We start from the raw sequence: 25,896 nt of genomic DNA, 5'->3' as shown, positions 1-25,896 counted from the left end.
TTTTGCGGAGGGAGCCCAAGGATGACATCACTTCCCGTGTGCCAGCAACAGTTGGCATTTCCTCTGGGGAGGCTGCAAACTTATCACAACCTGCATTTGTCCCTGCCATGGCTGAACACTGCACATGTAGGGCAGAGAAAAGACTGCGGCCTTTCTCCCGGTGAGCACAACGGCTGAGGGCGTTCATGATAATAAAGGGCAGAGAAAAAGGCCCATTTGGTGGAGGGTTTTTAGGCACGGGCTAAGCCGTGTATAAAAGGCCTTTCCTTTCACTAAAGTAGATATAATATATCCGAGGAGACAATTTATAGAGCTTGCTCCATAGATGCTACATACCAATTTTGGTGGTGATCGTTCACACGGTGTAGCAGGAGATGTTAAAAATGTGTTTTTCAAAACTTTCAAATATCTCAAAAATTTTCCAGGCGTACCTTGAGGGTCTAAATTGCAAAATTGTAGGGTTAGGACACCTGCATGTGTGTAGCAAGTTTCGTGTAAATCGGATAAACGGTGTACGAGTTCTGGCCTTTAAAGTAAAACCTTTAATTATAGCGCCCCCCTTCAGGCCGGTTAATATTTGTTGAGCTAGTAACGGGTCATAGTATCTGTCATTGGGCATTTGATATCTGCGATGTACAAACTCACGGGAATTTCCCTACGGGCTTGAAACCCTAATAAACAGCTCATTTGAGAAAAAATAAAGTTAAGTTTTCCTAAACGTTTAAGAAGGAGAGTTAGATGCCACTAATGTAATATAGCCTTTTGCTTTCTTATATGTGCTTATTTGTGCTCATTAAACTTTCTTAGAAGTACCTTTTGTTTACAATGAACCTCCTACTTTTTTGCTATCTTTTTTTATATATATTTTTCATTTTGTCTGGTAGAATGAAGTGTATTTTCTATATCCATTAGCACAGTATACACTGTGCAATGTTGCAAAACATACGTAGGCCTATTTAATATTATTCATCAACATTTTTTCATTTGAGCTTAGTAATGTTGTTTATTCAAAAGCGCAAACATAGAGTAAATTACAAATTGATTAATTGACGGGAGATAGTAACGTCTGACGTCGTCAAGGCAACACGTGATGCCACAAAGTTCTGTCACATTCCTCCAATCCGCGTTCCATACCATCATGACTTCTCGGGCACTACAGCTGCGCACACAGGTGACGACAGTTAAGTCTGTGAGGGCTCAGGGCTCAGGGCTCAGTCCGTAGGGGGGACATTGGGATTGGGCCTAACACTGGGTAAAATGTGGGGGGGTTAGGGTTAGGGTTAGATGCATAAAAATGCATAATGTGCAGGGGACACGTACCCTGTATCCCCCCCGTATTTTGTGCCAGTGATATCAAACCTAACCTTCACAGCCATTTTGTTTGGGTACTGTACAACTATACCCCTTGGCGGACTGTAACATTCAACTCTTCATAGTTTGAATATAGTTTCTGAGCATGGATTTTCAGTTTGCAAAACGACACTGAGTAGCTTATGTGTGGTAGATTCCACGTCAACCAAAAGTATGTGTCAGAAGTGGGATTCGAACCCACGCCTCCATTCGGAGACCAGAAACCCCATTTCACTGGAAGGTATGAACCTTGAGTCTGGCGCCTTAGACCGCTCGGCCATCCTGACAACTGTATGTTCATCGTCGCTAGAAGGCTTTTTAGCTCCGACAACAGTGATATCTACGGACTTTTACCTGCTATACAAATAGTAGGCCTATTTTACGTGGGGAAGAGGAAACGGCTTTTCTATTGCTTTGTGGGCATATTCACGGTTGATATCCAGGAACTAAGCGCAGTTCTCAATAAAGGCAAATTCGAACTAAATGAATAGCAGTAAAATATAGGACTGCAAAAGTCATTTGTTAAGTTGACGCTAATTCATTTGCGAACTCACCTGGTATAAAAAGCGTGTGTCAGAAGTGGGATTCGAACCCACGCCTCCATTCGGAGACCAGAAACCCCATTATACAGGAAGGTTTAACCTTGAGTCTGGCGCCTTAGACCACTCGGCCATCCTGACAACGAGTGTGTGTGGGGAAAATAGGTCTATATATAGATGATCTATCGTATCATTTATTAAATACGAATATTGTTTTAATACATTTCCAAATGTAACGTCTAGCTTCCATTTCGTCTGCTAGATAGGCTATAAAAACATATTAGAGAAACGTTTCCACGGAAAATCATATCAGGCTAGGGCTAGGCGGTTTAGGATTAGCTAACAGAGGTGGTGAGGAAGCAAGAGAGAAATCCTCCACTCACTAGTGTAGCGGCCGGGCCCACAACCCAAATTATATAGCTCGGTAGGTCGTATCACTTGGAAGCTTGTGTGTTTCAATTCAAGCTTAGATATGTATTTAAAATAAATTCAGGACCTATATTGTCAAGCAAGGCAAGTGGGAAAACTCGCACATCCAAAAAAAAAAGAGAAACACAGTAAACCTATAAAGGACCTATATTGTCAAAAGTAAAGGACATTACAATTACAATTTCCCATTTGGCAGACGCTTTTATCCAAAGCCACGTACGCATGAAATGTTAATACAACATAAGCAAGGATCTAGTCAGGAGAGAACAACAAGAGTAAGTGCCATTATGTCCTTTCATGCAATGCTTTTTGAACGAGTTGGGTCTACTTGTCATTACTTAGGTACTAGCTACTTCTAGTGTGCCTGTGGTACACAATAGTGGAGTTTATTGTGATATTATCATACTTTATTTTGTATCTCCTCTGGTATCACTCCTATAATATTCCTATCAGGGCCTATTGTTTGATAGCATTCTTCTAAACGTTATTATAGGATTAGCCTATATCTCTTCTTCGTATGGAAAAAAAACCCATTACGTTCAAATTTAAATATTTGTAGATAACGTAAGGACCTAAAGAAAAGGGTTAGAGTTGCCATGTGCATGGTGTTATGCCTCAGTGTAAGAGATGCAGTGGAAATACACTGAATATATTCATGAACGTAACCAGCAGGGGCGCTAGTCTTTACTTTCCCTCCGTCGAGGCACGTGACTCTCCTAACCCGCCCCTTTTACTACATAACACCAGTCATCCTTATGAAACACAAAATCGTTGGAGTATTATGCTAGTGTTGTTACCGTAATCGGCTAGACACATATTGAAGTCCACTTGAACCGGACATTCTTATCCCTTAAATATGTCTATTTACAGGAATGTCGTTTGGTTTATGAAAGGATTCCAAGAGTATACAAAGTAAGTGAGTATAATCATTTCGACTGGGAGCTGTGTAATGTAATGTAGTCGTAATACACTGTTGCCTCTGGTCCATAGTTAAGCAACAGTCAGAGCCATAGAGGGCTCATTGAAATACGTATTGAAGTTGGCACGCTGGGCGTTACAGCACAGCTGACACAATATGCATAATTTCTTGCACCCTTGGTCCATTTGTTGAAGGTATTCTTGCATCGGCTCTCTCAATTTACCATTAAAATTAGGGGGAATGCATGACATAATTTGGATATGCATTGTGTCATTAACCGTCCTGAAATTACTGTAAATCCAATCTTGGAACCCATCGCCTATCGGTCTGACGACGATTAGACTCTGAGGGCGACGGCCTCGTCAGACCGATAGACGATGGGTTCCGAGATAGCTGTAACTCGCATTGGTTTCTTTGTAGTAAAGTGATTTATTTTGCTGCACTTTGCTCCCATCAGGAGTGGCTATGAAGCTGCAGCAAAGCATTTCACTCCAGCGGACCTAGACGTGAACCTGAGTGGCAGGTCCTTCATGATAACAGGCGCCAACAGTGGTATAGGGAAATCCACAGCCCTGGAAATAGCCAACAGAGGTGAGTCTTCATGGGAGTCTTTTAAACTGTGCATGTGTGCGTGCGTGCGTGCGTGCGTGTTATGGCCTATGATTAAGTGTATTGCCTAGTTCAGTTAGTTGTGTGTGATGAATTGGCTGTAGGGCCACATTTCACCCTTGAAGTCACAGGACTCCACAGAGAGACTCATAGAGGGTTGCTTTGAAGTAATCATCTAGAGTGTAAAGTTTGGGTGAATATCAACAGTTACAAGCAAGCTCTTTCCCTTCTCCTTGTGTGCTTTGATCAGGAAACACAATACACAACTGGGGGGTTTAGGTAAACCGTGCATGCATCTGTCCTATTTCTGAGTGGGATTAAAGGAATTGAGACAAGGAGAGGTAAATTATTTGAGTTGATGGATTGTAGGCCCACTGGTATTGTTTCTTTGTGTGTCTACAGGGGGAACAGTTCACATGGTGTGTCGAAACAAGGGCAGGGCAGAAGCAGCCAAGGACGAAATTGTAGAACACAGTAAAAATCAGGTGAGGACTGAATAATGCTCAGCCCTGTAACAGTCTGTCCACGCCCTCCATTCATATACAATACATGACAGCCAGGAGTGGCAGGCTCTAAAGGTGACTCTTGTGTGAAAACATGAGCTTTTTCATCAGTAAAGCCCTTTCACACATCGTAGGTGAAAGTGCTACAGTATTTCTTGACTTAATATCAGGAAGATGTGTTGGTCACTTTATCTGGTCTGTTGAAGTGAGTTCAAGCTCACACATATCAGAAAGACTTAAAATTAACACAACTGAATGAACTTAAATTCCTAGATCAACATTACAAGCAACAAATACTGAGGAGTGCAAGAATCATCACAGCCACAACTTCCAGATAATTTTGTTTTAGGGGGGGTTTGTCCCAAGTGGTCCCTCAATTTCACTGATGCCTGTTTGGAATAAACCATATAATCATCTGTTTCATCTCTGCCTTTTCAACAGAAAGCGGAATAGTTGTCGGTACTGAGGTGTGATATTGTTCATATTTTATGTTTCCAATTTATTTCCAGAATGTTCATGTACACATTGTGGACATGTCCAGCGCTAGGCAAGTGTGGGAGTTTGCCCAGAACTTCTCACAAAACAACAGTTTACATGTACTGGTAGGTATCGGTTGGATCATCTGTCACATACTGATACTAGAGTTAATCACCAAAGAATCCTGAACAGTAGTTTGTATTGAAATTTTACTTTGTCATACTCACCAGATCAACAATGCAGGCTGTATGGTCAACCAGAGAGAGTTAACTGAGGAGGGTGTGGAGAAGAACTTTGCCACAAATACACTCGGTAAGGAAGAGAAACCCAACATCCTTTTACATTTCAGTCGAACAAAACATAATACCTGTACGCACTGTGTTGGCTGGCATTGCAGTGATCTGTGGTAGTATAACAATATTGTGCAATGAAGACATGCAATGTTTTACACTGGTCATATCAACAGGATTAACCAACCTCTGAATGTAGCCAGTTTGTAAAGCAGTGTATGACATACAGAAAGAAGAGTACATGTGGAGAATCCAGAGAAGTGTTGAGGAGCTGACCTCTATGCTTATGTTTATCTACAGGTACATACATCCTCACCACAGTCTTGCTACCTGCCCTGAAGAAGGCTGAAGACCCCAGAGTGGTGAGTTGCATTCTGCATCAGCTTGTCAAAAAATACTGATCATGTTGACACACAAATATGTGATTGAAAATTTTAAGCTTTTTTACAGTCACATTAATCTTTGGCTGCTAACTTGCTGTTTTCTGTTCCTGAAATAAAGGAACCCAGCATCTCTTTATTAAAAAAAAACAGTGGCAGACACACAACTGCATCCTATGATGAAATTCACTCTTGTGCAAATAATCACCCTCATGTGAAGCGCATATTGTCTTAAAATAAAAATGCCACCATCTCCCCCAGGTCACCGTGTCATCTGGAGGCATGCTGACACAGAAGCTGAACGTGGATGACCTGCAGTTTGAGAAGGGAACGTTTGACGGCACCATGGCCTATGCTCAGAACAAAGTAAAGGAGACTGGACTGCAACAAGAACTGTGCAGCCTAGAGCTGGATAGAAATTGTGGGTGTTTTGTGCATGCCTGCTGAAGTGCCTTTGTGTTGTCATTACGACAGAGACAGCAGGTGATCCTGACAGAAAGATGGGCATCCCAACACGAAGGCATCCACTTTTCTTCCATGCACCCCGGCTGGGCTGACACACCAGGTAACGACCACAGAGAGAGAAAAACATGAAAAGTGTGTCTTTAAACTTTGGACTCATCTGGCATTGATAGTGAAACGACATCACTGATATGGACCAGACACCAAACCTGTCAACTAGAACACCTGAGTACATGTGACTGAAGATGTTGCTGCTGTAATCCAGGGTCTTTTTCTCTCCATAGCCGTCCAGTTGTCCATGCCCGACTTCCATGCCAAGATGAAGAACAAACTCCGGACAGAGGCCATGGGGGCCGACACCACGGTGTGGCTGGCTGTGTCTGCAGCTGCCGCCAAGCACCCCAGCGGACTCTTCTTCCAGGGTCAGAAACAGAGTTGTACTCCATCTTCTTAAAACATTATGGAACCTGTTTGTATGACGTTTGACCTGACTGTTCTCCAAGTTTATACAGAAAATTGTGACATTCTTTGCCCTGCTGCTGGCCTTGTTTGATCATTTTAAAGGACAATACTGTCATTGGAGTCAACCTACATGTTTGATACCAACTTAAAAAAAAACACTGGTATTATCCTTTAATTTGCCTGTTGTGGACTTGTGTGCCTGTATGACATTACTGATCAGTGGCAATCATACATCATGAATGAAGTGGGATGCCTCGTTCATATTTCTACATCGCAATACTGCAAAGGGGGCAATGTATATTGATACTTCACACTCTTCCCTGATATCTAGTGTCTTGGATAATGCACTTTTGTGGTACAGGGTCTTCTGCTTTGTCTCATACTTTGTCTCCCTAAACTTCCTTGCAGATCGCAAAGCGGTGGCTACACACCTGCCGCTGGCCTTCTCCAGGTCCTCGCCACAAGAAGAAGAGAGGCTGCAGGCTACGTTGGAGCAGTTTGCCAATAAGTTCAAACCTTAACAAATCTGCCAAAAAAAAAAAATTTTTTACCAAGCACTCCTCACTACAGATGTTAACATACTGTATATTCTTTACATAATCATTTTGTTTTTTCTTGGATGTACTAGACACTTTTTAAAAATTTGAGCTAAAAAGAACATGCTGCATTCCAAAATGCTCTTTATCCATTCTGAGAAATGCTGGTAATTTGATTTTTTTTTTTTTTTTAAAGAAAGTAGCTAGTACAGTTGTTACAGCTATTATGTTTCAGTTCTATCAAAACATAGGCCTGTCATAAGGAAAATATAATTATTTTTTCAATTTTAATTTAAAGACACATTTCTTTTTTTTCTTTTTTTACATAAAATGCAACATATTCACCTCACAGAGCAGGACTTGAATAGATAAGGCAAAACCTACTGTAACCTCAATATATAACACTATTAAATGCTAATTTGTATATTAATTATTCTAAAATAGATTGATAATTTTATTAAACAGTTTTGATAAATACCATATAAGTGTCTTATTTTATAGCAAATGTCACTTGTTAAGATTTCTCACAGTGGCTTATCTTTGTCCCTACACACACTCCTTTATTTATAATGTCATATTAGGAAAGCTTGCCTAGTATTTATGTATTTATGAAGGACAGTATAGTTCCCAAGAATTATTTCTGCTGACTGTTTCTAAACCTCCGACAGAGACAGGTAATTAAGTCTGGAATACTGGGAAGCTGGAATAAAGGTTTAGGCATTGTGTATGTAGTGATTTTGTATCTCCTGTGTATTGGGGGATTCTGCACTGTAGCTCTGACTATACCCACACGCTAACACTCACGAGTCTGGACCATAGTTAGTTAACATGTACCTGTATGAAAAGCGCAGATAAACAGAAACAATTTAACAGTGTTTGTTTATGAACAGTCAATTAAAGCTGTGACCATTTCACTACTGTTAGATGAAATCCTTGATAACCTTATTTCAGGACTAAACATCATACCTCTTTCTAAAATACTCAGTAGGTTTTGAACTGGCTCCATGGGTCCTAGGGATACCCAGCTTATAACTTGACCTTTCAATTCAAATACAAACATGATAAATACTAAAATTGAGGTTACAAAGTTTTCTCTTAACAGCAGTGATTCATCACGTTTTTGTTTCTTGATTCCAGTGCAATAACTAAACAGAAAAAGCATAATATATTATGACTTTAAAAACAGTTAACCACAAAATCAAAGCAAAAAAGGTTCATTACACAGTTTTTAGTCCTGATTCATGTACATGCTGCCACAGTAAATGATTAGCTTGATATGTACATTTTCATGTCAGAAACATATACACTCATAATAAATAATCTCATAAAACAACTACAACAATTACAGTATGATGACAGTATAGAACATTTGCCAACATACGTTTGACAAAAAGAGATTTTTTTCATGGTATGGTTGATAAAAAAAGAAGTGCTCCAGTATTTTTCTTTGCAAAACCACATCAACTAGAGTGCAAAGTCAGTTCACCACATGGGATCTCAAGTGTATTTGTGTGAGGCCTGGAAATTTTCATAATCCTACAATCAAACATTTTCAGTCTCAATTTGCACATTACAAAACCATGTACTCACAACATCATGAGATAGAGTCTGTCATCTGACCTAAATCCTCCGTCTCCCATCTTTGTTATCACAATATACTTTCCAGTAAAGCAGGGATGCAAAGTAATAATTTGATATAATCTAACATGATTTCCATTTTTCCTACAAAGTTCAATGGACTAGGTGCATCTAGATGGTGGCCTCTAGGAGAAGAGGCTGCTGTGGATGTTTGGATGCTATGCACTTTGGGATGGGTAATCACTGGTCAGTCACTGGTCCATTTAAAGTACAAAATTACATGGTCCATATTCCCTGTCTTTTACATTTGTGGCCTCCCAGGCTCTGGCCTAAGTCTTATTTAATGAGGATAGGTGTGGATGAGAAAATGCTTCTCAACCAACAGGCTAAGTCTTCCCCCTAGAGGCTGAAGTGAGGTAGAGCAGCCTAAAACAGAGACTCACCGTTAAAATGAGAAGTCAGGGGTTCAGATCCTTATTTGGTAAAATCCAGGGACCAACATGAACAGTTTACTCAGCTCAGTGTCACATGGTTAAAGTACTGTTATGCCCACCCTGTCTCTGTCAGATGTTATTGATATTAGATTAAACATTTCCAATCGTAAATGTGTTGATTTCACTAGTCATTGGTTACTTCTTTTGTGCTTCCACAGAAAAAAAACATACAAAACAATAAGTGAAAAAGACAATAGAAGATCATTTCCATGTCCTTTTGGATATGATTAAGAAACAAACATTGGGTTTAGAGGGAGCTGTTCAACATAGTGCACCAAGCGCTGGTGGAGTTGCTGCTCTGTGCCCAGTTTCCAGTTTGAGATAGGCAAGGAATGCATGAAAATAAAGTAAATAAGGTGTGTTAAACGCCCTCCCACACATACACACACACACACACACACACACACACACACGCACACACAGAGTCTCCATCCATGACCTTGTGTCTACGAAGGCCTATCCCATTACCAGAGGCAGGCTCCACTGGCCAGCAATGTCCACGCTGTATGAATGTGCAACAGTCACCGGTTGTGTGAATGTTATTGGGAAAGTTTGTGAAATGACATGGATACTGTTGGTTATCCTCCTCCGGCTCCTCCTCTTCTTCAAGTATGACTGCCGTCGTGATGCGTAAGCTTTCAACAGGTTGGTGAACAGAGCTTCCCGTTAACTCCTGGCCGACCACAGACCTCAGGACACCACGGGAGTCATGTCCCATAGCTGGAGACACACACAGAACACCATTGGTTTCATGTCAAAGAGAGGCAACTTAAATATGCTTGTAAACTAACTGTAAAAGAGACATTTCTGCTGACTCTCCATAAAGCTCAGACATGGTTGGCTAATAAACCCTCATGATCTCTGTGTGGAAGAGCATGCAGAAAGAGTTCAGATAGCATTCGACTGATACCAAAATTTTTAGTCTTAAGTTACCAATTGCCAACTGTGCCAATATTCATGTCATTATGATGTCTTTACATTTGACCATTTTAATGCAAAAAAATGCCAATTATTCAGTGTTTCCCCCAGAATTGTATTCTTATCAGGGTGGAAATGCAACTGAACAGCATGTAAACCATCATGGGACACTAAAATTCTTCACTTAAAGCCATACTAATGAAATCCTTAAGGCAGGGTGACCCACCACAGCTATTCAATGGTAGGGGATACTCAGGCATACGTTAGGCCTTTAAATGAAGAACTTATTTGCAAAACACATAATTGAGCAAAGAAATGACTAAATAAAATGTGCAAAGAAAATAACATTTCATTGCAGGTTTTACAGATTGTTTTATGTAGCTGTGGTCAGTCCTGTAAGTAAAGATTAAATGGGAAATAACCAAGCATGGAACCCACTAAATGTTACTGTATGTACGTGTTCGGATGTCTCGTTCGACAATAAGCTTCTGACCAACTCCACTAAATACAGACAGACACTCTATGTTCCCCAGTCAGACCTTGATAACCTTGTCGGTGCCAGAGGTGAGTAGACTTCCTGTGGTGGGCTCATAGTGCATGTAAACGATGCTGTGCTTGCTGTCATGGAAGGTGGCTGTCGGCGCTCGACTGGAAACAACAAAGGGAAACACTGGAATCGTTACATTTTGGTCTGATAGTTACAAATAACTATTTTCAGTTCAAAGTAATAGTCTAGTCCAATCTCTTTTGTTGATATGTTGAATTGATCCACAATTCGTTTAGCTATGTCTTTCAGAATCAGAGTAATAATACACAATATAACATAGCCTCATTAAATCAACTAAAACTCCACATGCTTAGATTTCACCACAATTTTACTTACACATCTCTAGTGCATAATATACAATGCATATCTCATTTAGGCAGGGTCAGTAGTACAATAACAGAGGTAAATTTTTACTCACTCCTCATCAGTGATGGACTCGTGGCAGCTGTCACACACTCGCACCTCAAACTCGAAGCCCATGAGGGGGATGGTGGAGCGTTTGGACGAACATTTCCCACACACCGCCTGGCCACACTTCCTACAGTGGTGCTGAGGAGGAGAGGAGACCCTGAACATGTGCCCAGTCAGCAGTGCATTGCAACTTGTCTTTCCTTAGTACAAGCTGTTACTGCCATCTAGTGGATAGAAAACAGAACTGTAACCCTGAAAAAAGCTTGAGGCCCATAATGTGATAAAATTTACATTTTAGGCATTAAGCTGATGCTCTTATCCAGTGTGATATGATGAGCATGTTTACATGCACACGGTGATGTGACTATTACCAATAGTCTGAGTAAGACAGTAGTGTGATTAAGCCATTCACATGATTCTATAAATTGACACCTCCCCTTATAATCCGGTTTACATGTGATGTGTTTATTGTGAGTATTGACTTCTCTCTAACAGAACAACATGAGTTACATCACCAACTACACATGCACAACTTATAAACAACTTATAAAAGCTGCAATGTGTCCCTCACTGGAATAGTGTCACAACTTGTCAACAACAAATGACTTTGTCAGAGCAAAGGTCAATAACATCCGCTCCCTGATCTCTAGCTCCTCGTCTCTGCCTCCCCCAGCCTCTCCTCTGTTTTGCCACCGTCACACAGAGAGATACTCAGGAAACCAGCAGTAAGATTAAATCCTCCACATGTTCTCTGGACCCGATCTCCACTGTTCTGCTCAAAACTCAAAACGCCCCCTTCTCAAGAAGCCCACCCAGGACCCAGAGGCTCTAGCAAACTACAGGCCCATCTTAAATCTCCGCTTTCTGTCCAAGGTGCTGGAAGAAGTGGTTGCTGCCCAGCTCTAAGACCAGCTCAGATTAAACAACCTCTTTACCAGCATTACACACAACCAAGGGTCAGATCCACAGTGCCCTAACAATATTCCTGTTACCCTAGTACATTCATGAAGGAAAGAAGCAATAGGAAAAGAAATAAGAAAGATAAGAGCTGAGGATGAGAAGTGATTTGGATTATCATTATGCATTATTTGCTAATTTTCACCGTTTAGTCATTATTTTGCTGTAATTAACTTATTTACAGAGTATTATTAGCTTGTAGCTTGTGCAATTTACAAGAAGCGTAGATGTAATACCCTACTTGAAATGAGAAGCCACAGCTTACAACTGTCCCTGAGAGGGAGACAATAAAACAGCCACAGGATGTTTGCAGGCCATTAGTGTAGCAGAACTGCAAGCTTGTATACGCTTGTTGGAAAGCTGTTTAGAAGTGCAGTCAGGGTACAGTGGAGCTGTATAAGAGATGTTGTTACTCTGCCCCTGAATCTGCTTCGGCTGAGTGCCTGACATTAAACCTTTCACTTTAATTCCTGTGTCATTTAATTATCCACTAAAGATGAAATTGTATCCTTGTGAAAGTAGGAACAAACTTGTGCATTACCTGTCGTAAGCCAATCTTCTTACTGTCCCACATCTGTTTGAAGTTCCAGAAGAACGGCTGCTCACACTTCTGACAGGAGTCACTGTCCAGCCACTCTGGGGTCTGGGCAAAGTCACAGAATTCAAGGTTTGGTTTAATAAGATTTGGCTGGCCACATTCCAAGGCAAAATGGACTTCTTTATACACACATAAATTGATAAACCGACTGATAGCAAATATGCAAGTAACATTTTTTTGTAGTACATGTTGCTCATCAAATCATGATATACAATATTGGGCACAACTATAATCAGTAAGTAGCGAAGTGCAGGCAAAGGGAAAGAAAGAGACAAAAGAGATACACAAACAAAAAGAAAAGAAGCAGGAGGGATTCAATGAGAATGACAGATAGGTAAAAGCGATCTAATGTACAATGATGCAAAGTGATAATTTCTTGGTGAAATTGAAATTGCTGCCAACTCCCTCTGGCACTGTTTATTCTCTAATCTTTTATGCCACAGCTCTGGTGAATCAGCCATCTAACCGAACCAGTTAGCATCCTTCGCTGAGTAACCAGCTGGATGGTGTATCGCTTGGGATAACAGCTATGACTGACTGCTTGGGGAGAGAACAGCGAGCTCCTGATCTTCTTGTCAGTTTCAAACAGAAAGCGGAGCAAACGATGGAACAGAGAAAATAAATTTGAGATGAACATTCGGGCAAAGTAATGGAGACCGCGACTTAAAACAATGACACCGAGGCAGAATGAGAGTGAGTCCTAACTGTCTGGAGACCGGCAGAGCACGGGGGGAGGCGAGAGAGTGCAGTGCTCTCTGATTAAAGCTAGGCTGTGTGTGTGTGTGTGTGTGTGTGTGGGTGTGTGTGAGAGAGAGAGAGTGAGGGAGTGCGAATCAAAATGACATTCTGCTAATCTGGTGACCTTTTATGGATCTCTTGAGATAGATTAATCCGCAGTAGGAGGGAGAACAAACATAAGCGCACAATCAGAAGCTTTTCCAACAGTGTGCTCTCTACTTTATGTGCACATATACAAACAGACATGAATACACAGATGGCACACATGAAACACATAATGTATACAATATTTTTCACATCGCATGCATGCCGTTAGTATGTGTGTGTGTGTGTGTGTGTGTGCAACCCCCTCCATTAGTCTGCTGCTTCGCCCCCCTCTCACCTCTTGTCGTGTCACATCCATGTTCCAGATGACAATGCCTCCGTCTGAGCTGCAGGAAATGAGCTGACGAGTGTGCGAGGCGTAACACAAGCCCTGGACCTTTTCACTGTAAGGAGAGAGTGCACACACACACACACACACACACACACACACACACAGGCATTGGACAAGCAGAGGATGAATTACTTGGGAATACTGTTGGCATAGCTGACTGACTGATATTACCATACCTTTGGGAGTCGGCCCAGGCAAAAATGGAGCGATCTGATTGGCATGCAGTATGGTGGTCTCTTATTTTTTTATCTCTGCCAAAAGGTATGTCTGACTTTGACTGGAGTGTGTCTAGTCGCTTGTTTAAAGGTAAGATCCAAGGGCTAGACCTCGCTGTAGGGACCACGATGTTCAGAAATATTGCCATTGATATTTAAGTCCATGCTGCAGATGAACGAGGTTGAGTGGGGTAAATAATTGTCGTTGAATACTCGTATTTCAAAATGTACTGACTCTGCTTTCAGTAGCCATTCATAACACTGGATTTATTACTGTGGAAAAGAAAATTGTGACTGGATACTTTCAGATGGGTCACTGAAATTGAATGGGGTTTAGATTGGCAACAGCAAAGCAGTGAATGTCATTGTCGCTGACAGTAAATATGATGCATGTGTGTGTGTGAGAGAGAGAGAGAGAGAGAGAAAGAGAGAGAGAGAGAGAGTGAGAGAGAGTGTCTGTGTGTGAGTCTTACTTGTGTCCCTGCAGCTCAATGGCGGTGCCTTTGCGCCCTCCGATGTCCCACATGATGATGGAATGGTCTGAGCTGCCAGAGAACAGCACCCTCTGGACCGGGTCCCAACACAGCGCCGTCACATTACCTGGGGCATGGGAGAACAAGCGCACGCACACACACACACACACAGAAATACATGAATAAAAGGAGCAGACAAACAGATAAGCATGCAGGCACACTCTCGCGCACACAGTTCATAAATAGGACAGAAACAAATGAGCACTGTGAGACCTAATTAAGTTTATCCTCATCTTGTAAACAAGATGGCCTGTATGAAAGACCACTATGATCTCTTGATGAATACAGATTCTAGTGAGAGCGTTGTGTTAGCGCTGCTTGACCTGAACGCAGCCTTCGACACAACTGATTATGCTATTGTCATTTATAAATTTAGGAATTAGGTTGGTATCTCTGGGGTTGCGCTGCACTCATTCTCTTTTTCACTGTCAAACAGAAAAAATGTCATGTACTTTAGTAATTATGTTTCTTCTCTCTGTCTCTCGTCCCTTCGAAATATTATTTGTTGGCATCTCTTTTCACTGGTCTTCTGATGACACTTAACTCCAGAATACATGTCTGAACAAACTGAGCTGTCTGTCAGTCCTTTCATTTTGTATCAAACCTGTATCTTAAAATCTTTGATTCATGTTTCAACCATGAGTAGCATGCTAATAACATGATTCATGATTTTACCAAGGTACATTGCCAAGATTAGATTGGTCTACTCCTTTAATGACACTGACAGACTCGTACATGCATTTTGGATGGTGAAATGGCCAGTTCTCCTGTTTCAATCAACAAGCAGCAGCACAGCTCTAATTCTGCTGCCAGGTTTTTGAAGAAAACTAAATGCACATTACAAGCTCATACTAGACCTGCCTCAGCTTCTCTGCACCGGTTGCCTGTTAGTTTTAGAATTGATTTGTCTTAACTTGAAGCACATTTTTAGGCTTTGATCTAAATTATTTTCAAATTATTTTACTTCTACAGTATTTGCCTGCTTTTAATTCATGTCTGGCATTTTTATTGCTTTTCTTATCGGACTCTGCAACACGGTTTTGAAAAGTGACATTTATTATTATTATGAAAATTATCATAAAATGTCTCTGTGATTCACAGTCAGTGACAGCATCTCTCTCTCTCCCTTTCATATTTGCAAAAGCAGCATGTGAGGGATTGAAGACAAAAAAAAAACATGTTCGGTAACCAATTATTTGTTTTTGTCTAGACAAGCTCTGCACAAATACTGTCTCATCATCACTGGTAGCCTAAGAGAAAATGCATGCTGGTTTCATTTCACAGTATTATTGATCATATAGGCTTAGGCTACAAGACTCAAGGCATTCTAGGTGTGTGTGTGTGTGTGTGTGTGTGTGTGTGTGTGTGTGTGTGTGTGTGTGTGTGTGTATACCAGTGTGTCCCTTGAAGGTGGTGACCAGGCTACAGCTGTCCTGCTCCAGCTTCAGGATGGTCACCTGACCAGACTGGTCCCCTACAAAGACATGTCTGGTCTCCACGTCAAACCTGGGAGAAGATTAAGGTTAAGGAGGAGGAAACTGAAACAAGCTGTTGCCTCCGGTCTTATCTGTCTTTGTTTACAACGCCTCTCAGTCTATCAACTGTAATAGGACTAAACAAACAGACAGAACAAGACACTTTCCATTCTAATCTCTATCTAAGAAATCATTTTAAACAATATGAGTGTACTGTGTTTCGTGCTGTATTGCCAAATCTGGCATCAAAATGGTTTGGATGTGTGGAATAGAATAACTGTCTGCCTTTCCTCAGAGCAAAACATCCTGTGTCAGATTTCAGTTCAGCCGTCTGCAGCAGCGAAATGATTACAGAGTGTCAGTGACTTGACTCTCAGGCCTTTCAGTGGCCTTTCAGAAGGCCCCATCCCACACAGTCTTCCTCTGACCTGCTTAAATCACTACAGGCCAAAATCATTAGAACAATGTCCACACTGCAGAATGGAGGAAAGGAGAAACAAATGAACGTGTAAGAAATAACCTAATTATGCATTCTAATCTAATTCCTCCTGTCTTAAAATGAACCACAATACAAATATAATTACTGGTTAACTCCGTGTTGTGGTTGTTAGAGCAAGAATAAACAATTTTCTAATTGTTTCCCCTCACTGAAAAACTAGAAATAATATGTGCCTTTACCAAATTTGGTGTGGTTAGGTGAAATGTGGCCACTCAAAGTCATAAAGTCAGGACGGTCAAAGAGGGCTATCATTATCACATGAAATGTTGCCAAAGAAAATCCCATATAAAAAACTGTAACCATCACCGCTCAGCCTCCCTCTATTTCTCCCATTCATTTTCTTGCCATGCTAACTAGAAAGTGTAATTTGTAGGACACTAGCGTAGTTCGGCTCGCAGGATACCAGCAGTCTCATAACCTCATAGCAGGCTCATTGGTATGGACCAGTGCCGTTGCTGAGCACTCTCACAGCCTTTCATCTGGCCATTACAGAAACCTACCCCGACGGTTTCCTTGACAACAGCATGACTGATGCCTATTGTTAGCCCTTCCCAATAATACAAACTAACTGGAAGCTAATCTCACTTGCACTGTGTCTTAAGTGGCTGTGCTGGAAGAAGCCGAGGCCTAAAGATAGATTCTGTTGTCATAATAAAAAGGCAGAGATCTGTCCGGTAGGGCTGGGTATCGCCACTGATTTCCCGAATCGATTTGATTCCGATTCACAAGGTCCCGATTCGATTCGATTTTCGATTTGATTTGATTTGATTCGATTCGATTTTCGATTCGATATCGATTCAGTTAGGGATATTTCAGTTACAATACCAATTTTGCTTGGATATGAAAGAGATTCTCAGAGAACCAATGCTGTAAATTGTACAGGGAACCCTCTAACCTGGTGCATTATTAAAAATATGAATGTTGAATGTTGACCCCAAAGCAGTTACATTAATGTACTTTTTATTTAACATGACCAACACACTACAGCAGTCAACACAATATAGTGCAAGTTGTGCAACTCTACAGACTCTACAGTCAGTGAGAGTGACCAGATAAGTGCTGTCTTTAGTGCAGTGTAGCTTCAAGCTTCAAGCATCCATGGGAAAAGGCATATATTAAAAGATCGATCTCAGGATTTTATGAATCGATATCGGATCATTCAAATGAAGATCGATTTAAATCAGAAAATCGATTTTTTAAACCCAGCCCTACTGTCCGGGTCCGAAACACCAAAAATGGCTCATCAGTTAGCGCTTGCTTCCTTCCCTTCCACTACATTTAGCGAGGAGCATAGCTGGCAAGTTCATTGAGCACAGTCTAGAACTGAGCTAAGCATCCTACAAGTCCAGATCACAGTGTGACAGAGGTCTGAGATGCCGGCACTGCCGCTCAGACAGGCCGCATAGTCAGTGGAGGATACTGTAGGCCGGAGACCCAGGCGGCGGTGCGATAGGTCCCTAGCTGCTGACCGCTCTCTGAGCAGTGCCAGGTGAAGTTCTTGTCCTGGCCTGTGCTCAGGACCCACTCCATCTCCAACACAAACAGCACCACTGTCACTTTGCCCTGGTGGGCTGCAGGCACACATGGACAAACACAAACAGAGCATGTTAGATGTAGAATCACTATAACAAACATAGAGGAATTAATCTTGGGTGACATTGGTGCATAGAGATTTTGGCAACTCACAGAGTATCAAAGTACACACTGACACACATGATACAAGGACACATGTGGTGCAGATCCTCACAAAGGATGCAAAAGGGAAGTGCAACACATATGATGGACAGCAGACTATAAATATCACTCTGCATTCACTCAAGAATCAATTTTCCTATGGCTATTCATACAATGTGTCATGCAGTATAGTTAAAGCTGTAGAGGGGAAGTATGGGGAGTGACCAGTAGCACACTGGTCTAGTGTGTTATGAGGAAGTTACACTCGATAGAAAGAGATGCATCAAATAAATTATGAATAAGGGAGAACAAACATTCCTGAGGCTGCAGAGTCCGCAAAGCCTTAAGTATACAGCGCAGTGCAGATTTTATTAGTAATGAAGAACTGTCCTAAAACTGCTTGGGTAATAATAAATAGCTTATTAAATAAAGATATTAAATGGTAAGGTATGGTAAGATATTAAAATATAAAGATATTAAATAGGGACAGTAGTAAGGTCCAGAGATTTCAGAGTTATACAGGGGATGATACTTTGGAGGGATTTTTATATAGGGTTTATATATTTTAAAGTTACATTTTCTTGCAAAAACAGACTGTGACATTATACACCATGGTGCTACATTGTGGTATGGAAAACGTGCAAATCAGTGACATGGTGGCCGTCGTCACATGCGACAAAGACAACAAGTTTTGAGGCAAACCAGCTACGGTACGGTTTTGGTTCTCCTACAGCCATTTTGAACATCAGCTGACACATACACACGAGATAACACATAGGGGGACGGACACACACACACACACACACACACACACACACACACACACACACACACACACACACACACACTTCCTGTCTCACCCTGGTAGGTGCTTGCTGGGGTCATCTTGTTGTAGTCTTCTGACAGGATGAACTCCTGAAAGACAGGAAGTGGAGAAACATGACACTCACTCAACACCAAGATTTCCAAATACACTAGAACCTCAGATTCCTGTGTGCTTTCTACTGAATGGGCAACATGTGCTGATGTAGATATGTGTTGGAATTTACATAGTAATCAAACTTACTTTAACATATCTATCTTGTATTTCAAATGAAACATGCAAAACTTCAAAAAGGTTTTGTCCAGAAATTGAATACATTCTACTGTTGTGCAAATGTCATTCTCCAAAACAACCTTAATACTAAATACAAAATTCATACTATGGTTTCATTAGCATTACGTTTGTTCATTGTGCCATTGCATATATTATACAATGTAAAAGTTTTCAATATCACCACATTCTAATTGCCTGGAAAAAAATGTGATTATATTTGGATGTATCCTCTATCGTAAGCTATAGTTTTTCCTTCTGAAGAAAGATGAATACTTTTCACCTATTTGGATCTAGAGACCAAGAGAGAACGCTCATTTATCACTCTCCAGCCTCATGTATAGACGGCATAGCTTCAGAAACAAAGTCTTTTCATGTTGAGCCCCTTACGAGCTATTCAGGAAATCATGTGGAAGATTAGCTGAGAGACCCGGCTTCCTCAAATGCATCGATTGGTGCTGAGTATCTGGAGGTCAGACTGAAAGACACTAGAGAGGAGAGCAGCTCTCCAGAGAGCTCATGAAATATGAGAGCATGACCGAACCGGCCCTGACTGACGCTGCTCTCTCTGTGTGTGTGTGTGTGTGTGTGTGTGTGTGTGTGTGTGTGTGTGTGTGTTGCGGTTTGAAGGTATTTGCTTCGCAGCCAGGCCAAATGTAAATGACTGGAGATACAACCTGCAGGCCTATGCATAGGCTAGAGGACTGGGTGCATAGAAGAAGAACAGCTCTTGGGTTAATGCTGTGCTTCCCCCTGAGGCCAGTGCCACCTGTATTAAAAACATAGGCACTTGTACTTTAGATTGCTCTGGGTTTAAGTGCCTGGCAAATGTTTTGTTATGCTACTGTCTGACCTGAAATAACTGGCTTGGCAAAGGACCTGCTGTTGGGCCTACTTGTTCTAAAACACTCTAAACTCCAATACTGAAATGTTCAAACAAAACCACAAGCACTGGAGTGCATTAAACTACTCAATATTTTAATAGACTGGGTTGTGTCAGACTCTCCTGTCACAGAATGGGCCTGTATACGACAAAAAATGACACATAATATTAAAATGTACAATAAGCACTCTTAAGTTCTCCGATATGTGAAGGGTAATTTTGAAAATGAAAGCACAACACAGCCCATAATATAGCAGAACAGAAAAAACTGTTTTTCAGAATTCAGAGGTCGTCTGCAGTCACAGTGAGCTGACAACAGCCCCATTCCAGTCTCTTAAATACACCCACCAGAACACATTCCTTCTCCACGCACTGGAGAGCAGCCGTTTTTACCTAAATGCTGACAATTTGAGGTGCATTCCATTTGAATTGCAAAAAAAAAGAAGAGGAAAATGGATATCCCTCGTCTCCCTCCTAAGATCTTCCTGTCAACAAGCCAACAAAAATATGACCTCTTGGAATGGCATGTATCCTACAGGTCGGGGCGACTGAAAAAGCATGAAAACACCTCCGTCCTGGGGCTGACTGACTGAAGAGAGGAAAGACAGGCGAGAGTTTTGTGGTTAGAGGGGAAGTCGGTTGGTGGTTGAACTTACAGAGACAACTCCAGTGTCCATGCCCACTGACAGCCTCCTGGTCTCTGGGTTAAAGGACACGCAGGAGCACGAGGCTGGAGAGACAAGGAAACATAACTGTTAAACTCTGTGTGTGAGTGTGTGTGTGTGTGTGTGCCATTTTCAAACAAGGTCACCTGACTTTTGAGTGACTTTCAAGTCTCCTGTGTTATTATTTCTATGCATTTTTTATTGTTATTATGATAATATTACTGTTACTTCATCTTGCTCCATCTCTGTTCTGTTGAACAGAGCCTTAATGGAGCCAGCAGTACACAAAAACTTCAAATTTTACCATTTTCATGCCAGAAAATTACAAGTATTCAGTTTTTCCCACATAATCATATTCTTGCCAAGCTTCTGAAACAGCATTTAGACCATGGCACACTAAAAAATCTCCATTGAAACCCAGACCAATAATAACAACAACAACAATAATAAAACATAATCATGCATACTGAGTGAACCAACTGTGTTGCTATGAATGTCACCACACTTCCAATTACTCTTTTCCTCCTCTTACATAAAATAATTGTTTTCTTTGCAAGACTGGCTAATACTGATGGATTTAGATTGTTTAATTTATTAAATGTGGCAAGTTATAGATCTATAGTTGGCGACTGTTAAACCTACTTTCTGCTGTAGGCTCTGGGTTGATTTAATGGGAGGAAAATAAACCAAAAATGACTTTAGACATTTCTGCTCATTATGAGTGTTTAAGTATTTTGGATAAAAATGCAAGATAGCAATTTCCTAGCTGAGCTGGCTAGTTTTAGAAGACGGAAAATAACTGCAATAAATGTGGGAACAAAGCAATTTAACTCCACCTGAGAACAAGACAGATATGAAAAACTCAGTGAATATGCTAAAGCAACTCGGAGACGCACAGCCGTCCAAATGCGTGAAAAACATATTCCATCTTGGCAGACTGACTAGATCAACAAGTGAGAACTAGCTTAGTGGTAAATGATTTTAGTCTTAGAGGGGCTGAATCTTCTCCATGACATCCACATTGCTCTGACTGATCAGCTGACAACCAATCGTGATGGTGGACAACTTTGCCAGGAAAAAGGCGACTTACACCAAACCCAACACACAGATGCATGTCACTGTAAGTAGTGGCTCTTAAAAACTACATTCATCATTACTTCCTTTTCTCTCTCTGTGTTTCATATTTTTGTTAGTCATGAAAGCAGTGATTACATTTTGCTCCCCCCCCCCCCACTCCCCACTCCCCACTATTTTTTTTTTTTCAGTCTACTATCTAGCTTCAATGCTCTAGCTTTAACTGTGAGAATGGGATTTCCTTCTATTGCACAACTGGAGGGAAAAAAATAGAAGATGACATCGACTACAGTATTCAGTGGAAAATTAAACTGTTTGATGGCGGATTTCTAAGAAACCAGATTGGACCCGCACCTATCTATTAAACTGTATGCACTCTTGGCGAGCTAATCTAATATTTGCAGGTATTCAATCTGAAAATAGGCATAAAACATTCATTAGGTACTCATACATATTCATGACATATTTGGTTACACTGAAAAAATAACCTAGGCGATCATTTATCCTATTAAAAACTGCCCAGATGCTTTATGGACAGATATTTGCCTGCTCTGAAAACAAAGGCAGTGGAATTGAAACAATATTGATGGCAGGTTTAATGGCAGAAAGCTTGGCTATATCAAAACCTATGACTATGTTCGGGGAATATAAATTTGTATTTATTAAAAGTACACAAAAAAGGTAAGTCATCTGACTTACTTGGCATTGTGTGGTAGACACTGGGCCAGTACTGGCCACTGTCCCTCTTCAGCCATACCCGAATTGTCCTGCAGAGGAAGGTGAGAACACAATGGGTTAGCCTGCATGTCATTACAGGCATTATATACAACCTTTGCACATACAGACACTCACACCCACCCTCAAGCATTCACACATGTACACAGGCTAGATAAACACACACACTCTTAGCAACCAAAGAAAACACGCACTAGGCAAGAGTACACACACTCCAGGCAGGTAAATAACTGGGAGATGGAGGTAAGAAATAGCACAATACATACCTGTAGTCTTCCCTAAAGCAACCCAATAAGGATTAGAGCCTGTGCAGGTAGTAATAGGCCAAAGTCATATTTTACTAACAGCCTTATGCCATACATATGGCAGAACACATTGTCCAAAATTGTGTGCACCTGTACTAGAAAGCGTCATCTTATTTACCTATGGGATGGGGGTCATTCAAAAAAAAAGTTATGAATGTAAAATCATTAAAGCTGGTAGACAAAATAAATAATACACTTTATTATTTATTATTTACATTGTATAGTATACTTAGTACACTACAGTTCTATGCACACGAATGACTAAGCTATATCAGCTGACTTTGGCCAGGCAGCTTTATGCAAATGTTTATGGGGGACATTTTCTTTTATAACCATTGACTTATTCTACATAGAAAGGGCTTGGAAATAATCAAGCCAGACGGGAGCCTAAGTTCAACAGCACGATCGATGACCGAATTGGGGGAGAGGGGACATGCTGGGGAGGGGGGGCAAAGGCAATATTGCATGTAGTAAACGTAGGCACTTAACAGATAGATTTGTAGATATAGATTATTTGCGGTCTGTGGCACGCTAGAGTCGCAGTACTGCACACAGCTCACCTGTCTTCAGAGACGCTGATAACGCCGTCTTCCTTGGGAATGATCACCGCCGCGCTCACAACATCTTGGAAAGCCTCGATTTTGCTCAGCAGGACGGGCTTGCGAGTCTGCGGTTTGGGCTGGATTTCGGCCGCCATGGGTTGATGCACAAATCTCCTTCTCCAGTTTTGGCTCTTGGAAACATAACACCCTTGTCCGACAGCAGAGCTACGGCTAGGAGGTAGCCTACTAGCTAGCAGGCACTTGGCAGACAGGCGGTACACGATGTTGTGACAGGCAGCCAGAGATGCTGCCAGTCAGCTGACAGGACACTCATCTACAGACCGCTGTCAAGCCAGACACAAAAACACGAGACACGTCTTCCGGTTGAGACTTTCACAATAAAACTCTTACGGTGTGTGGCAACGTTTTATGATGAATACAACGTACCAACGTGAAAATGAAGAATGTATTTTAAGGAGAAAGTTCGATATCAAGTGATAACATGAAATGATAGGATAATATGGACATAAGAAAACGATTATATGAAAATACTCCCGGAACCTCGTGCGCTAGCACCAAGACTGACGTGAGAGTATTTGACAACGAAACATACTTCCGGTCAAATTGTGTTCAGACTTCACAATAAAAGTCAAATCGTTAACGCCTTGATATAGCCTACTGTAAGAGATAAGATAAGATAAGATCAGATGAGATAAGATGAAATGTCGGGGGGGGGCTGATATCCCAATACCACCACAGTCAGCATTTCTGGGTTAGTAGGCTACATCAATCCTTTGACATGTGAATTGGGCTTTGATGAATGACCATTTTATGGCATAAAGGATTATATCATCAAATCCTGTGCATATGCTCAGTGGTCTCCATAGGGAAAGTGGGCCGTTATAGCAGCAAATAATAGTAGGCTAAAAAAAAAAAAAGAAAGAGAAAAAAAAGAATAGAGCATATGGGCGCTACTATTGAAATATACACAACCAGCAATTTCAACACTGGAACATATTTAGTAGAAATGTATGAATGAAAGTATGAAAAAATTATCAATCACAGCAGTAAGAAGGTGTAAATAGTAGCATTAGACCTTACTGAGACAAAGAAAAAATGAATGAAAAATATATGTTATGAGAATATTGCAACACATTTTTAAATGTGTGCAGTATGAAATACGTGAAAATTTCAATATCAAATCAATATGTATGCAATATATAACAAGTAAGAGGTAAATGAGGACATGAAAAAAAAAGTAAAATTGCAGCATATAGGATGTGAAAAATGCTTGTATTCACATTCTTCAGTTAGCCTAGATGCCTTGGTTGTGAAAAGTAACAGAGAACATATCATTTCTGTTGCGATCACATTGGAGATCAAACCAACAGATTATTTTTCAGCAAATGACAAATACAAAGATATGACAACCATCTCCAATTTTTGTTTACAATTCACAAAGTGATGTACACACTCTCATTGCCTACAATATAATTCATTGGGTCACAGCACTCTATAATGTCAAAATTTGTGGTCAACAATTTTGCGCCCATGATCCTCTTTACAGCACCACCCTCAACACGCTTTATTTTGAAAAACGTGTCAGTGACAAAGCGGAAATAATGTAGTGGACTGCTGTGTCTTGCTCCAGGGAAGTCTGTCAAATAGAGGCAGATAGGCTACTCTTCCTCCTCTAATGCAAGAGCCAGCCGCCGGATGTTTTCCTCCTATTTTTGCGGAAGTGATGATATTTTCCAAGTATCTACATTATGTAAATTGTGTTGCTCAATCTCTTATATTCGATTTAGTGTCATGTGGGATAAATCTCGAGCTAATGTGGACTCTAATGCCAGGGAGAGTGTAGCTATTTGGCGATTTATTGAAATTCTAAGCTTTTAAAGGTTATGAAACTACCAAGAGTAGGTCCCTTTCATGAATGAAATCTAAATCGTTCCCAGTAATGCCAAAACTGCATGGGTACCCAAATTAGAGGCAAGGTTAATGGAAGCCAGCCTTCTAACTGTTTTTATTATAACAATCAGAATCCTCCCTGAATGCATGTTATTTTTTGAATTTTCTATGTTTAACAAAGTGGATGGTTTCATCCACAGGAAAAAGGACAATTAGTGCATTGCAAAATCTTACAGAGCTGCAGGGTGTGTGTGTGTGTGTGTGTGTGTGAGAAAGAGAGAGAGAGAGAGAGCGAGAGAGAGAGAGTGCGCGCGCGCGCATATGTGCGATCAGTCCTTTGCAGTGATTATTAAACCTATTTCCTTTCAGATCGTTTCGTAGAATGGGCTGCGTTTAATAGTTCAATACGTGAAAATAAAGTGCCATATGTGAACGAGTAGTTTTAGTGTCTCTGGCGTCATTATTAGATTGCAGTGTTATTGTTTTGGGTATATCTTCGCCTTCAGTTTTCTCCATAGTCTTCAAGGGCTGTCTTTCACAGTAGCCCACGCCCGTGCATAAGATGAACTGAGTGTTGATTATGTAATCATTTCACATGGCGGACATTGCTCTATTCCTCGGCAACATTTGCTTGTAAATCACAGCCTCGCTCTGGTAAA

At 41.0% G+C, this 25,896-nt stretch overlaps 2 protein-coding genes and 2 non-coding genes across 5 annotated transcripts; 1 reads left to right on the top strand and 3 right to left on the bottom strand.

The window, feature by feature from the left end:
• Positions 1-1,527: 1,527 nt before the first annotated feature.
• Positions 1,528-1,637, bottom strand: trnal-caa (transfer RNA leucine (anticodon CAA)). Its single transcript has 2 exons — positions 1,600-1,637; positions 1,528-1,573 (listed from the first exon to the last, which is right to left on the bottom strand). It is a non-coding gene; the product is annotated as a tRNA-Leu (tRNA).
• A 284-nt stretch (positions 1,638-1,921) lies between these two features.
• trnal-caa (transfer RNA leucine (anticodon CAA)) lies at positions 1,922-2,030 on the bottom strand. Its single transcript has 2 exons — positions 1,993-2,030; positions 1,922-1,967 (listed from the first exon to the last, which is right to left on the bottom strand). It is a non-coding gene; the product is annotated as a tRNA-Leu (tRNA).
• A 1,047-nt stretch (positions 2,031-3,077) lies between these two features.
• dhrs12 (dehydrogenase/reductase (SDR family) member 12) lies at positions 3,078-7,631 on the top strand. Of its 2 annotated transcripts, none has more exons than XM_071534212.1 (10): positions 3,078-3,230; positions 3,695-3,828; positions 4,249-4,331; positions 4,859-4,951; positions 5,057-5,138; positions 5,417-5,478; positions 5,758-5,869; positions 5,969-6,061; positions 6,243-6,380; positions 6,829-7,631. In XM_071534212.1, the coding sequence occupies exons 1-10, from the start codon at positions 3,175-3,177 to the stop codon at positions 6,939-6,941; spliced, it is 966 nt and encodes a 321-aa protein (XP_071390313.1). In that variant the 5' UTR covers positions 3,078-3,174; the 3' UTR covers positions 6,942-7,631. The 2 variants fall into 2 exon arrangements, with proteins under 2 accessions (XP_071390313.1, XP_071390312.1); XM_071534211.1 differs by having other exon boundaries at positions 5,758-5,862; positions 5,971-6,061; positions 6,829-7,600.
• A 1,489-nt stretch (positions 7,632-9,120) lies between these two features.
• On the bottom strand, positions 9,121-23,582 carry wdfy2 (WD repeat and FYVE domain containing 2). Its single transcript, XM_071534210.1, has 12 exons — positions 23,345-23,582; positions 22,444-22,511; positions 20,662-20,735; positions 18,890-18,944; positions 17,776-17,926; positions 15,775-15,887; positions 14,322-14,448; positions 13,580-13,685; positions 12,403-12,504; positions 10,912-11,042; positions 10,486-10,594; positions 9,121-9,748 (listed from the first exon to the last, which is right to left on the bottom strand). The coding sequence occupies exons 1-12, from the start codon at positions 23,479-23,481 to the stop codon at positions 9,719-9,721; spliced, it is 1,203 nt and encodes a 400-aa protein (XP_071390311.1). The 5' UTR covers positions 23,482-23,582; the 3' UTR covers positions 9,121-9,718.
• Positions 23,583-25,896: the final 2,314 nt, after the last annotated feature.

The sequence above is a fragment of the Centroberyx affinis genome, unplaced genomic scaffold, assembly GCF_046629955.1.
Source record: "Centroberyx affinis isolate AG114_WGS23_722 - 3 ecotype Tasmania unplaced genomic scaffold, CSIRO-AGI_Caff_v1 ptg002499l_1, whole genome shotgun sequence".
NCBI lineage: Eukaryota > Metazoa > Chordata > Actinopteri > Beryciformes > Berycidae > Centroberyx > Centroberyx affinis.
Note: the sequence above shows the minus strand (reverse complement) of the source record. Positions and strands in the feature narration are given on the sequence as shown.

Bases quoted from the DNA above. Each gene is read 5' to 3' on its own strand.
- dhrs12 (XM_071534212.1), top strand. From the start codon at position 3,175: ATGTCTATTTACAGGAATGTCGTTTGGTTTATGAAAGGATTCCAAGAG. The intron at 5,479-5,757 runs GTGAGTTGCATT...CATCTCCCCCAG, and splicing joins AGGCTGAAGACCCCAGAGTG to GTCACCGTGTCATCTGGAGG. The intron at 6,381-6,828 runs GTCAGAAACAGA...ACTTCCTTGCAG, and splicing joins CAGCGGACTCTTCTTCCAGG to ATCGCAAAGCGGTGGCTACA.
- wdfy2 (XM_071534210.1), bottom strand. From the start codon at position 23,481: ATGGCGGCCGAAATCCAGCCCAAACCGCAGACTCGCAAGCCCGTCCTG. The intron at 15,888-17,775 runs GTATCCTCCACT...ATCTTCTCCCAG, and splicing joins GCCTGGGTCTCCGGCCTACA to GTTTGACGTGGAGACCAGAC. The intron at 9,749-10,485 runs GTCTGACTGGGG...GTGTGTCTCCAG, and splicing joins GCACCGACAAGGTTATCAAG to CTATGGGACATGACTCCCGT.